The sequence below is a fragment of the Melanostigma gelatinosum genome (assembly GCF_949748355.1).
Source record: "Melanostigma gelatinosum genome assembly, chromosome: 20".
Lineage (NCBI taxonomy): Eukaryota > Metazoa > Chordata > Actinopteri > Perciformes > Zoarcidae > Melanostigma > Melanostigma gelatinosum.
This window is the reverse complement of record NC_136653.1, coordinates 4,707,978-4,720,460: the sequence shown is the minus strand read 5'-3', so window position 1 is coordinate 4,720,460 and position 12,483 is coordinate 4,707,978. Positions and strand designations below refer to the sequence as shown.

Below are 12,483 nucleotides of genomic sequence, written 5' to 3'. Positions count from 1 at the left end.
CTAGTACTTATTCTAATGCTACTAATACTTCTACTAATAATACTTCTACTACAACTTATACTACTACAAATATCACCACTGATGAATTTTTTTAAGCCACAGAAACTGTTTAAATATCAAAATGTTCAGCTCTTTCAGGAGAGGTGTGATATGAATTTTCATATTTGTAATCTTTAAACTTTTTGAATTATTAAGCTTTTTGCAATTTGTTTTTGAATTGGATATCTATTTTCAGCAATGTTTTTGCGATTAATTTCAGTTTTCAGCATTCCAACGCATTTTCAGCAGGAAATGCTTTTTCTAGTTTAATATTTACTTTCCTTATAACTCAGTTTTGGTCTCCACAACTCCCGAGGGAAGAATACCTGCCTCTTTAATGCTAGCTGCTAAACGCTCCACTATGTTCACCATCTAGACTAAGTTAGCTAACTTAGGAGCTAACTTAGTCTGTTTTGGTGTTAGACGGGTAAGCTAAGTTGAAATGTAATTAGTTTGAGCGTTTTTGCTGAATACAGCTGACCTATGGATGCTGGAAATGGGATTGATAGAGCAGTGAGACTAAACCAAGTTATGGGTGTAAAAATTAACCAGCTCACTTATTGGTAAAATATGCTGCTGATGAGGCTCTAGACACTAACGTCAGCGAGAGTGTTGGTGACCGCTAGCTTAATTATATTTTAAATATTATATTGATCCCGGAAGGGTAAATTTGTCTCTGCATTTGACCATTGCAGTGGGCTGCCAATGACAGGCTCCCGGGGAGCCGTTAGGGGTTCAGGGGAGCCGTTAGCGGTTCAGTGGAGCTGTTAGGGGTTCAGTTGACCCTGTGGTTACCAGACAACCCTTTCAACCCTCTTAACCTCTTAGCCACGGTCGCCCCGTAATTGAATTTATAAGCAACAACTTCCACATTTCACAACCATTTCATCCACTGTTATCAGCTTAATTACTGCTGTTAGCATGCTAATATTAATAATACGGGGGAATAACTGGATATTTGTTTTCTTTCTATTTCGAGCTGGGCTAGCGTGTTGTAACCGGTTGTATATGGACCCAAATGAAACACAAGATTCCAGGGATCTTTGGCTTTTATTACAAACATCCAGAAACAGCAGGCAGAGTCTCAACAGGGTCAGGATCAGAAGGCTGGTGGGTTTCCGGGAGTCAGGCAAGGCGGGTAGAACAGGGGCAGGCAGGGTCGGTAACAGGAGATCAGTCCTGAGAGCGTGTTGGAGAGTCTGGCATAGAAAACCCAAGAACAATCTGGCAAATGTGTCTGGGAGGCAGCAGTCTATAGGGGGGCTTGATTACTGATCAGAGGCAGGTGAGTGAACAGTTGAAGGGAGTTGGACTGATGAGGAGGGAGTGACTGACAGGTAGAGTGAGGAGGGTGTGGAGCTGACCTGTGACACATGTGCTGTAGATGTAACAGCCCAGAACTTTCCTCCCACTGAGCGCACGGCACAGGCTGTTCCTTCACTGTGTTACATACGGTGTTGGGGGTAACAAGTTACATCAGAGTTACGTAATTATATGTCAAATAAATATATTTGTATTAAGTTACAGTTGCTATGAAAAACTATGCAATTGCATTACAGTTACTAATCTAAATGTTGGGCCTACAAAGGGGGCGATATCCCATTATATTCTTTCCAGTAAAAATCTGAAATGTAGAATATTACATTCATTCTGTTGCTCTGTTCCTAATTTAATTCAAGTTATATTGAAGAATGTAAAAAGTAATCATTGTTGAGTGCTGCTTTGAGGTTTGCCTGGTTTGACGACAGTTTCATTGACCAGTTTACATTTTTTTCTAAAAAGAAATCCGATTGTAATCAAATGTAATAAGTTACAATACTTTGATGAAGTTGGTAAAATAGTCAAATTACCTGGTACATCTTCAACAGCGTAACTAGTAATCTTTAACCTATTACATTTCAAAAGTAACCTTCCCACCATTGTTTACATGTTAGCGTAAAAGAAAACAGTGTATTGTGAATATCAGTCATATGATTTGTTAATCATAACATGTGACATTAAATCTTACATTTAATGCTATAATGAGTCCTGTTCCAGCCAAACTGACTATTAACTATTAACTGATGAATAGCGCCTGATATCATGACTGCGGATGCATTTTGACTGATGTGACTGTACGTTGTGTTCTCAGGGGGATCGCTGTGTTCTGCCGGAGGACTGCCCCTGTCACCATAACGGCCGACTTTACTACAGCAATGACACCATCACCAGAGACTGCAACACATGGTAACGCATGCAGTTGTCTCATTGCGTCCCATGCCCTTCACATGAAATCATCTCAACGATGCGTCATTCATTCCTGCAGTGTGTGCAAGGAGCGCCGCTGGCGCTGCAGCCAGTCCGCCTGCACCGGACTGTGCGTGGCGACGGGGGACCCGCACTACGTGACGTTCGACGGCCGCTGCTACTCTTTCCTGGGCGACTGCCAGTACGTGCTGGCGAGGGAGACCAGCGGTTTGTTCAGTGTGATTGCAGAGAACGTGCCATGCGGCAGCACCGGGGTCACCTGCACAAAGTCGGTGACCCTCAGCCTGGGAAATACCGTCATACACCTGCTGAGAGGTAGGAGGGATGGAGGGATGGTGTCATGAGGGGAAGCAGAGGCTGATGATGGGCGCCACAGCCTATGCTTTAGGAGATGGTTGCTTGAGGTAAGCTTGTCTCGTCTCTCTCCTTCAGGTAAAGCCGTGACAGTGAATGGGATGCCAGTTAGTCTGCCAAAGTCCTACAGTGGCAGTGGTCTGACTTTGGAAAGAGTCGGCCTGTTTGTCTCCCTTTCCTCCCGACTCGGGGTCACTCTGCTATGGGATGGAGGTAGGACTCACGCACATCAAGCTTCTGCACACTTAAAGGAACACTTCCTCCCCAAAATGCTATTCTTACATCAGTCACTCACGCCGTGTAACCAGAATTTGTGAAGAAAGTGAAATGTTTTCCTTGCATGCCATGTTTTAACAAAATATGCATGTGTTTGGGAAGTAGTGAGCACACGCCTGGATAAAGGATAGCTGGGTTTATACTACACGGGTTGTGTGAGAATGTGTCAACGGATGTTTGGATGCACACTTCCAGAATTCAAGGTAACACGGGTTGAGTCATTGATATGCAAATAGTCCTTTTGTGGGGGAAGTATTTCTTTAAATAATCTCTCACTCAACCCTTTCATGCTCAGGGGCAGTTTTGATATTTGTTTGTACATACTGCATATATATAGATGTATTATTTTCTTATTCATTGATCCCAATGACAAGATGTTTTTTTATAGATTTTAACATTTTTAATCTGAATTGAATCCATTGTTTTTGCAGAAATGTGTTATAGAGGAAACAGTTCTTCAAGCATTGCCTATGTCTGTGGCTGTAGATGCAGGTCAATGAACAGACCAGTGGTAATGCTGTTGCCATTCCACTCGTTGCCCCCAGGTATGCGCGTGTACGTGCGTCTGGAGGCCCACCTGCGGGGTCGGGTCGGGGGCCTGTGTGGTAACTTTGACGGGGACACAGAGAACGACTTCACTACGCGGCAGGGCATCGTGGAGTCCACTGCCGAGCTGTTTGGTAACTCCTGGAAGGTCAGCCCCTCCTGCCCCGACGTGGCAGACCAGGACCTCCGAGACCCTTGTGCTGTGAGTTCAATACACACACACATACACACATGCACACACGCACACACAGAGACACACACACGCTCGCACACACGCACACACACACATGCACACACACACACACACACGCACAGAGACACACGCACGCACACACGCACGCACGCACACACACACACATGCACACACGCACACACACACACGCATGCACACGCACACACGCACGCACACACACACACACACACACACACACACATTAACCCTTGCAGAAACACTCGACACAAAGCAGAGCTAACGTCTCCCTGTGTGTCTTGCTCAGATTAACGCCTACAGGGTGACCTGGGCCAGGAAAAGGTGTGCGGTCCTGACCCAGGAGCTCTTCTCTCAGTGCCACCCCGAGGTGCCCTTCCAGCAGTATTATGACTGGTGTGTCTTCGATGCTTGTGGGTGAGTGGCAGCACTGAGCATCTTGAAATGATCTTTTAGAATAAATCATCTACGATGGACAACATCTTTGCATTCAGGTGCTTGGATGCATGGAAATAAATCTCTTTCTCTCTCAGCATTTCTTGGCCTGTGCACTGATTTTACAGATATTCTTCATAACTTCCAGGACATTGCCAAAATGGGTTTCCATATATGGGTTTAAACACATGAATGATAAGTAAGACTGTCTGCTGATGGACAATATTTTGCTGCAATCTCATGAGCCTCTTGTGTGTACCAGGCTACATTACCAAACCTATATATACATCCATATTCTTAAAATCACTATAAATCATGTAGAATATATTCCCTACCTCAGAAACATACATTGTTCGGATTCAATGTGAGATTCCTCTTCTTCTTTTCCTTTTTTGGAATCTTGTTACCATTTTTGGTCGATGCATATTCCCAGTCAGCCACAATATGCATTTCTGCCCTTCAATCAGCAGACATGTGTCTCTCTGCGCTCGTGCATTAAGTTCCTGCATGCGGCTTCTTCGTAAGCGTGCTGGTACACAAGCAGCAACAGAGCAGAGCACCGACACATTGCCACATACTATAAGCTACACAGACTGCTCTTGAACAGAAAGGATTCACTGTCTTGTGTGTGTGTTGCAGCTGTGACTCAGGTGGGGACTGTGAGTGTCTCTGTACAGCCATTGCTGCCTATGCTGAAGAGTGTAACCGCAGAGGAGTCTACATCCGCTGGAGGTCCCAAGAGCTCTGTCGTATGTCAAAGACACACAACGCTCAGTTCACGCTCACACAGTCGGATCTCCTGCACGTGCACCTTTACTGCTGTCTTCCTGAGGCCTTTGTTTCTGACCTGGTCCTGTCTCTTTACTGTTCTCTGTTTCCCTCCTTCCTGCAGCTCTGCAGTGTGAGAACGGGCTGGTGTATGACCCCTGTGGTCCAGCTTGCTCTCCCTCGTGTCCCAGTGTTCAGCAGAGTCCACACTCCCAGTGTGGCGCTCTCTACTGCATGGAGGGCTGCTTCTGCCCTGCTGGCACTGTCCGACACGGTAAACAGATGAACCAAACTCATCCCGAGCCGCCGAGGTTGATATGCACTTTGTTTTTCAATGTACTTACGGGCATATTTGTGTTAATCATAGTTAGTGGAATACTCTTCGACAACTCTTTCTATAACGAAGCTAGTGATCAGATTGATGTGGGTGTTCACAGACTCCAGAGTCATGCTTCAGTGACCAGCTGATCTTTCACTCAGCTACCATTGGAGGAGTTTTGACTCTATTTTCTCCAGTACCACCAACAGGCCAGATTTTTCAGAATTTGCAGAGCACTTTCATGCTTCCCAGTATATGAACGCTGTCTGTTTTGGATACATCATGAACTTTGCTGCAATCCTACTCACAGGACAACATGTCAAATATCATGATGGCCCAAGAAGGCTTGAATTTTAACTAGAAAATGCATTTCCTGCTGAAAATGCGTTGGAATGCTGAAAGCTGAAATGAATCTCAAAAACATGCTGAAAATAGATATCCAATTTTTTAAAAAGTGCAAAAAGCTTAATAATTCAAAAACGTTGAAAGATTACAAATATGAAGTCATATCAACCCTCTCCTGAAAGAGCTGAACATTTTGATATTCGAACGGTTTCTGTAGCTTGAAAGAATTCCAGCGGTAGTGATATTTGTTGTAGTAGTAGTAGAAGTTGTAGTAGAAGTATTATTAGCAGTATAAGTATTAGTAGCATTTGAATAAGTACTAGCTGTAGCAGTAATGATATTTGTAGTAGCAGTAGTAGTATCAGTAGTCGTAGTAATAGCTGTAGTAGTGGTCGTAGTATTTTCTATAACAGTAGTAGTAGTATAATAAGTAGTAGTAGTAGTAGTAATAGTAAAGTCAGTTTTTGAAGTAGCAGTAGTAGTAGTACTAGTAGCAGTCGTACTAATAGCTGTAGTAGTATTAGTACTGGTTATTAGTACTGGTAGTAGCAGAAATAGCAGTATTAGCAGTTGTGGTATAAGTAATAATAGTAGCAACAGCAAAAGTTGAAGTAGTAGTAGTAGTAGTAGTAATACTAGAAATATTAGCAGTCGTAGTAGTTGTCGCAGTATTAGTAAGAGCATTCATTATTTCAACAAAAAAGCCAAATTTTGAGCTAAACGTTTAAATACAGTTAATCCATGAGTATTTTATTTTGAAAGGGTGAGACTGGGTGGGGGAGGGAGGGGGAGAGGAGACATAATCATAATGTTTGACACACATAAACTGAGGTTATTAAATGACAGGCTTCATCACAAGCAGTTCAGTTACAATTCACTCTCTGGGGCTTTTATTTTGAAATGGGGTGTGGGGGAGAAGGGGAGAGGAGACAGAATCATAATGTTCGATAAACACAAACCGGTTATAAATGACAGGCTCATCACAAGCATTTCAGTTAGGATTCATTCTGAGGGGCTTTTATTTAAAAATGTGTGTGTGGGGGGGGGGGGGGGGGTGGAGGAGGGGGGAAATACCTCTAAAGATCCCTAAGACCTGAATGACTGTATGAGAGACACACAGAGAGAGAGAGGGAGAGGAGTGTATGTGCGCGTGTGTCTGTGAGTCTGTGTGTTTATCAACATCACTAATTGGCTTAATCGCGAACACCTGTGTGCCTGAAGCCATTTGAAAATATTCTCCATAGAGATCCTATCGAAAAAATAAAAAGCTTAATAATTCAAAAAGTTTAAAGGTTAGAAATATAAAAAGTCATAGCACCCCTCTGGTGAAAGAGCTGAAGATTTTGATAGTTGAATGGTTTCTGTTAGATAAACACAAACCGGTTATTAAATGACAGGCTCATCACAAGCATTTCAGTTAGGATTCATTCTGTGGGGCTTTTATTTTTTAAATGGTGTGTGTGTGTGGGGTGGAGGAGGGGGGAAAGACCTCTAAAGATCCCTAATGCTGCGTTCACACCGGTCGCGTTGATTTTTTGACACGCGTCGAGATTACATACAAAGTCTATGCACAGACGCGATGAGACTGGAACAGCATTCCAACAATGAGCCATGTTCTTTGGCCTTGTGCGCCCATCAGGACAAACTGGGCTCAGCGTTCAGAGGAGCAGAACTGTCAGTGTGTGTTCTGCTCTACAGGGGACAGCTGTGTATTTCCCATTCGGTGTCCATGTGAGTGGGAGGGCTCCATGTTTCCACCTGCAACTACCATCACTCAACACTGCCAGAACTGGTCAGTACATAAATGCTCACAAAGTTATATTCCACTCTTTTATCCCTATAATAATCACAGTTGAAGTTAGAGGGTTTTTCTTTGCCTTTTGTGTGTCCAGTTCCTGTGAGGATGGCGTGTGGCAGTGTGAGGGGGTGGCATGCCCTCCTGCCCCCCCCCCCTGTCTGGAGTCAGAGTACACCTGTGCCGGGGGGCGCTGCATCCCCTCCCAGTGGGTGTGTGACAACCAGGATGACTGTGGCGATGGTTCGGATGAGATCTGCCCTTCCACCTGCGCCCCGGACCAATTCCGCTGTACCGGTACGCCAAGGTGAATCCCAAATCTCTTCAGTTTATCAACCAGCACAGTCTATATGTGTGGAGAGTAGGAAGGTTATTAATTAAGGGATCAAGATCCTCAAATGCTAAATGTAATGTGCTGACATGTGTATAGCATGTTAAAGCAGCAGTTTGTTGATAGTTTGTTGAAATGTACCCGATAGCATAATGTTGTCTGAATGTGGAGACGTGTTCTTAAAGGCTTCACCCAGACATGTCAGTGCATATTATCACACTCTATTTTAACATGATCGTTACATGCAAGCTACACCCCAGATGGTGACATGCTACTCATCCAACAACACGTTAACCTCAAAAGTGTGCCACGTGTTCTGTTTGAACAGTCTTTGCTACTAGAAAGCAAGTACAGTAGTGAATAAAGTGAACTGACCCCCCCGCAGCGGACCATGTTTGAACCCGGCTCTGCGTTGTGACGGCCACCCAGACTGTGCTGACCAATCGGATGAGGAGTTCTGTGGCCCTGCCACCCCCATGCCCCTGTGCCCGCCGGGGGAGTTTCAGTGTGCCAACGGAAAGTGCCTGGCAACCAGCCGTGTGTGTGACGGACGGCTGGACTGTGGTTTCGCTGACGGGTCTGACGAGCAAGGTGATCTGTCCGGCAATATACAAACTACAACGGTCAAACTCAGTGCTCCATTAGCATTACTTCATCATGCAAGGTTCTCTTAGCTTCAAGCTCCTTTAACTGCTCAGTGTATTGTTTTCTGTGTCTTCACATGTGGGCATACTTGCACGATGACGTTTCTGTGCGCTGTGATTGTGACCATGTGAGGAACTGTGCTTTGGTTGGTCCAGACTGTGGTGTGGTGTGTGATGAGGGGGAGCTGCTGTGTGCTGGAGGACGTTGCATCCTCTACCTCCACCGCTGCGACGGACATGATGACTGCGGGGACCTCAGTGACGAGAGGGGGTGTGTTTTCAGCTCTGCCCAACTTTGGTATTTGGGACCGTCAGCGGTTAAATTAACCGGCATCAAAATGCTCTGCAGAGTTTGTTTGCTCAAGAAAATATCTTGACGATGTCCTCAGCAGTCAGCTGAATGCCACCAATATCACAGACCCTCAAGAGCATTTATACATTTACTTTAGCTTTATTTGACCGGGAGAAGTCCCGAGACCACAGAATAAATGTTTCACGTGAGAAGATGACTCTTCAGCCCTCATACAGATCGTGCTTTCCTTTTGTTTTGTTTCTGAGCAGCACTCGTCCAGTTACTGATGGATTGCACCACTCAATGTCATCACAATCTTCATGTTGTCTTTCTGGTGATAGGTGTGTGTGTGCAGCAGGGGAGCTTCAGTGCCCTGGGGACCAGTGTGTCCCTGCAGACAGAGTGTGTGACGGCCACAGAGACTGCCCCTCTGGAACAGACGAAGCCGTCTGTCCAGATAGAGGTACAAGTACTAACACGGCGTTTATTGGTCTCAGCTGTAAGTGAAATACATGTTTGGCCAAAGCCCTCCTGCATGGTTTGAGTCATGATCAGATCCTCTCTGTGTGGCAGTGACCTGCGCTCCTGGCCAGTTTGCCTGTAGTGACGGTACGTGTGTCGCCACCACTACATTGTGTGATGGAACAGCAGACTGTCGAGGTGGAGAGGATGAGAACAGAACCAACTGCTACACTGCTGTCACAGCGCCGTCACCCGTCACCCGGCCTACGCCCACTGCAGGTAGTGACGGTCATCGTCTAAGGATACAGGAGGATGTTGTTTGTCAGTATTCACTGTTTCTCTTCTGTTGCTCCAGCTTGTAGGTCCTATGAGTTCAGCTGTGCCTCTGGTGGGCAGTGTGTGCCTCAGGCCTGGCATTGTGATGGGGAAACCGACTGTATGGACGGCAGCGATGAGCAGCAGTGCACCGCCCTCTGTGGCCCCGGCCAGGTGCCCTGTCTCAGCGGGGACCAGTGTGTGGACTACCAGCAGCTCTGTGACGGGATCCCACAGTGCAGGGACGCCTCGGACGAGAGTATCGACAACTGTGGTAAGTCCCTGTAAATACAACGTGTGATAATTATGGGATTTGAGCGTTAAGAAAACCCCAGAGTTGATATCATCGAGCCACAGAATCAGTCTTTGACAACAACTCTGTTTGTCGGCGACAGGCTCTACTCGGATACCGCCCTGCCCAGGCAGCTTCCTCTGCAACAACGGAACATGTGTGAACATGTCGCGCGTGTGCAACGGTGTTCCAGACTGTCCGTGGGGTGACGATGAGTTGGCGTGTGGTGAGTTGTCAAGATAAGAAGAAGGGAGGTGTGAGAATGGAAGCGAGGATAGAAGAGATGGGGACTGCCCAAAGCCTGACAAGATGTTCATTGTGTTCAAATAAAAGGGAAGGGAATCATAGGAAGTGTGCGTCCCAGTCTCCCCTATCCACAGAGTTGATGCATCTTGTAATCTTTGGTTTGTTTAATAATACTTTTGGAATTTTGCTCTGTCCAGATAAAAGGGTCTCACCAGGACCCCCTGGCAGCAGGAACACCTCTCTCACCTGCCCTGAATTCACCTGTATGGACGGATCCTGTGTGCCCTTTAATATGGTGCGTCTAACACTGAGAGCATATTCACCACCAGAAACACAAACACTGGGACTTAGTTGGTCGTGGGTAATTGAATAATAAAGACAAATGATAGAATTATCTTTAGCACCATGACGTTAGAGGAGGTACACTGTGAACGAGGTGAGTTTGAGTGTGTGTGTGTGTGTGTGTGTGTGTGTTTGTGTCACCATGACGTTAGAGGAGGTACACTGTGAACGACGTGAGTTTGTGTGTGTGTGTGTGTGTGTGTGTGTTTGTGTCACCATGACGTTAGAGGAGGTACACTGTGAACGAGGTGTGTGTGTGTGTGTGTGTGTGTCACCATGACGTTAGAGGAGGTTTTGGTCGTCTAACCTTCCACTTGCTCTTGTGTAAGCTGAGGGTTTGGACAGGATCTCCTCACATGTGAAGGCTTAGACATAATTTGGCAGTTTTAAATAGTTTAGAAAGTTTGTAGAGTCATTGCATGTTGATATTATTGATGTTCTTGTAGAATTGTTGCTGGTAACAGATTGAATAAATTCCTTCATATCAAGCTATGTACCGATTATAACTAATTAAATGATGACTTATAAACCCATACATTAGGACAAAAAGAATGATGGCACTCAGCCTACATCATGAGCCACCATTTATTTAACTAACAGAATTTAACAGAAGATTCCATTTTGGATGCCGCCCACTTTTGGAAAAATAGGGAAAACTTCAAGATTTGATATCCAATTCAGTCTTAATCTCGGAGTCGCTACGGAGTTCTTCTCCAGGTGTACAGGGACCTGTTATCTCATATACACACAGATCGAATGATCAAGTTCTTTATAAAGGAAATATGTATTTCTGTACTAACTAAACTACTAAAGAGGAAATCAATGAATAAACGATGAAATAATCCGTCGTTCGACAACCCTTCAGCGTCCACGTTCAGAATCAAACAAGTGTAGAAGAGAGAGGGAGAGAGAGGGAGAGAGAGAGGGCGAGAGAGGGAGAGAGAGGGAGAGAGAGGGAGAGAGAGGGAGAGAGAGGGAGAGAGAGAGGGCGAGAGAGGGAGAGAGAGAGGGAGAGAGAGGGAGAGAGAGGGATAGAGAGGGAGAGCTGACGTCTTCTTGCTTTATCTCCTTGAGAAAGAGGGAGAAGTTTATGGCTGGAAGAGCAAAACCACTCCCATCTTAACCACTATCAATGGAACCTTATTTTACCCAATTAATACTAATTACTGACATGGTCTTTTTGTTTCTTCCATGTTTGAAATGTGTGCTGTAGACAGGTACCAAACAGTTGATCTAAAACCTGATCAATTAAAGATTCAGACAATTACTCCACATAGGTATCACGACACAGACTGACCTAGATAAACATATGCACCTATATGCATAATAAATGAATGGATAACATTAATGTCAACATTACAGCGCAAACCAGGGTCCTGGGTCAGCGACACAAAGGACATGAACCATACATAACTTTTATAAACTCTTCTTTAATGTTTGTATTACAGTTGGATTTATGTCTTCAGGAATGTGGCTGAAAAAAAACACCAAGATAGGCTCATCAAACACGGTGGACTCAGCCTCAACAAGTGTGAAGCGTGACCCCCGTCCTGGTCTAGTCCCGTCTGTCCAGTATGTCCAGGTTCTCCCATTGAGTGGCCTTTGGCTTGAGAGAGGTTCCTGAAAGAGGTTTATTCGGCCCGATTGTCTCGTACACATTTCAGGTGTATAAGCTCTCGCTGGACATCCGCTACATTCTTTTCTTAAATTAAAAGGACTACCTTTAAAAATAAACAGAACATGAATCTGTGGTGATGCGGTTTGATTAACAGTCACCTTGGTTAGCCGTCATCAGCATGCATCATATGAAATATGAAGGAATTCATGTCTGGGAATAGGTGAGACATAAGGCATTTCCCCACGTAAAACATTCATGAAAGCAGCCAAAATGTGCTCCCCCTCCCTTACATTCCTGTTACAGGTGTGTAATGGTGCGGTAGACTGCCCAGACTCCACACTAGCACCACTTGGAGGCCCCACTGATGAGCAGGGCTGTAGAAGTTGGAGCTCCTGGGGTCCGTGGAGCCCCTGCAGCACCTCCTGTGGTCCAGGCTCCACAAGCCGGCAGAGAGCCTGTCCTCCAGGAGATCCACTGCGTCACTGTCGGGGACAGGACTCCCAGAGGCAGCAGTGCTTCAACACCACCTGTCCTGGTAAGAAGCTGGACATCAATGACAAATAAAGCATGTTTCACAATAAAGGTCCTCAAAGTTTGAATACATAGTTT

The 12,483-nt window shown here is 45.3% G+C and overlaps 1 protein-coding gene across 1 annotated transcript in view; it reads left to right on the top strand.

Annotated features, from left to right (window-relative positions):
* Positions 1–12,483, top strand: part of sspo (SCO-spondin) — a gene marked incomplete at its 5' end in the record, with an annotated part of 84,590 nt that overhangs the window by 15,885 nt on the left and 56,222 nt on the right. The window contains 17 exons of the mRNA XM_079292325.1: positions 2,171–2,265; positions 2,345–2,601; positions 2,719–2,853; positions 3,462–3,664; positions 3,960–4,087; positions 4,745–4,854; positions 4,998–5,147; positions 7,236–7,329; positions 7,430–7,639; positions 8,049–8,254; positions 8,464–8,578; positions 8,941–9,062; positions 9,173–9,340; positions 9,417–9,650; positions 9,772–9,894; positions 10,112–10,209; positions 12,178–12,409. Coding sequence (XP_079148451.1) covers positions 2,171–2,265; positions 2,345–2,601; positions 2,719–2,853; positions 3,462–3,664; positions 3,960–4,087; positions 4,745–4,854; positions 4,998–5,147; positions 7,236–7,329; positions 7,430–7,639; positions 8,049–8,254; positions 8,464–8,578; positions 8,941–9,062; positions 9,173–9,340; positions 9,417–9,650; positions 9,772–9,894; positions 10,112–10,209; positions 12,178–12,409 — 2,680 coding nt within the window. The remainder of the gene's footprint in view (positions 1–2,170; positions 2,266–2,344; positions 2,602–2,718; positions 2,854–3,461; positions 3,665–3,959; positions 4,088–4,744; positions 4,855–4,997; positions 5,148–7,235; positions 7,330–7,429; positions 7,640–8,048; positions 8,255–8,463; positions 8,579–8,940; positions 9,063–9,172; positions 9,341–9,416; positions 9,651–9,771; positions 9,895–10,111; positions 10,210–12,177; positions 12,410–12,483) is intronic.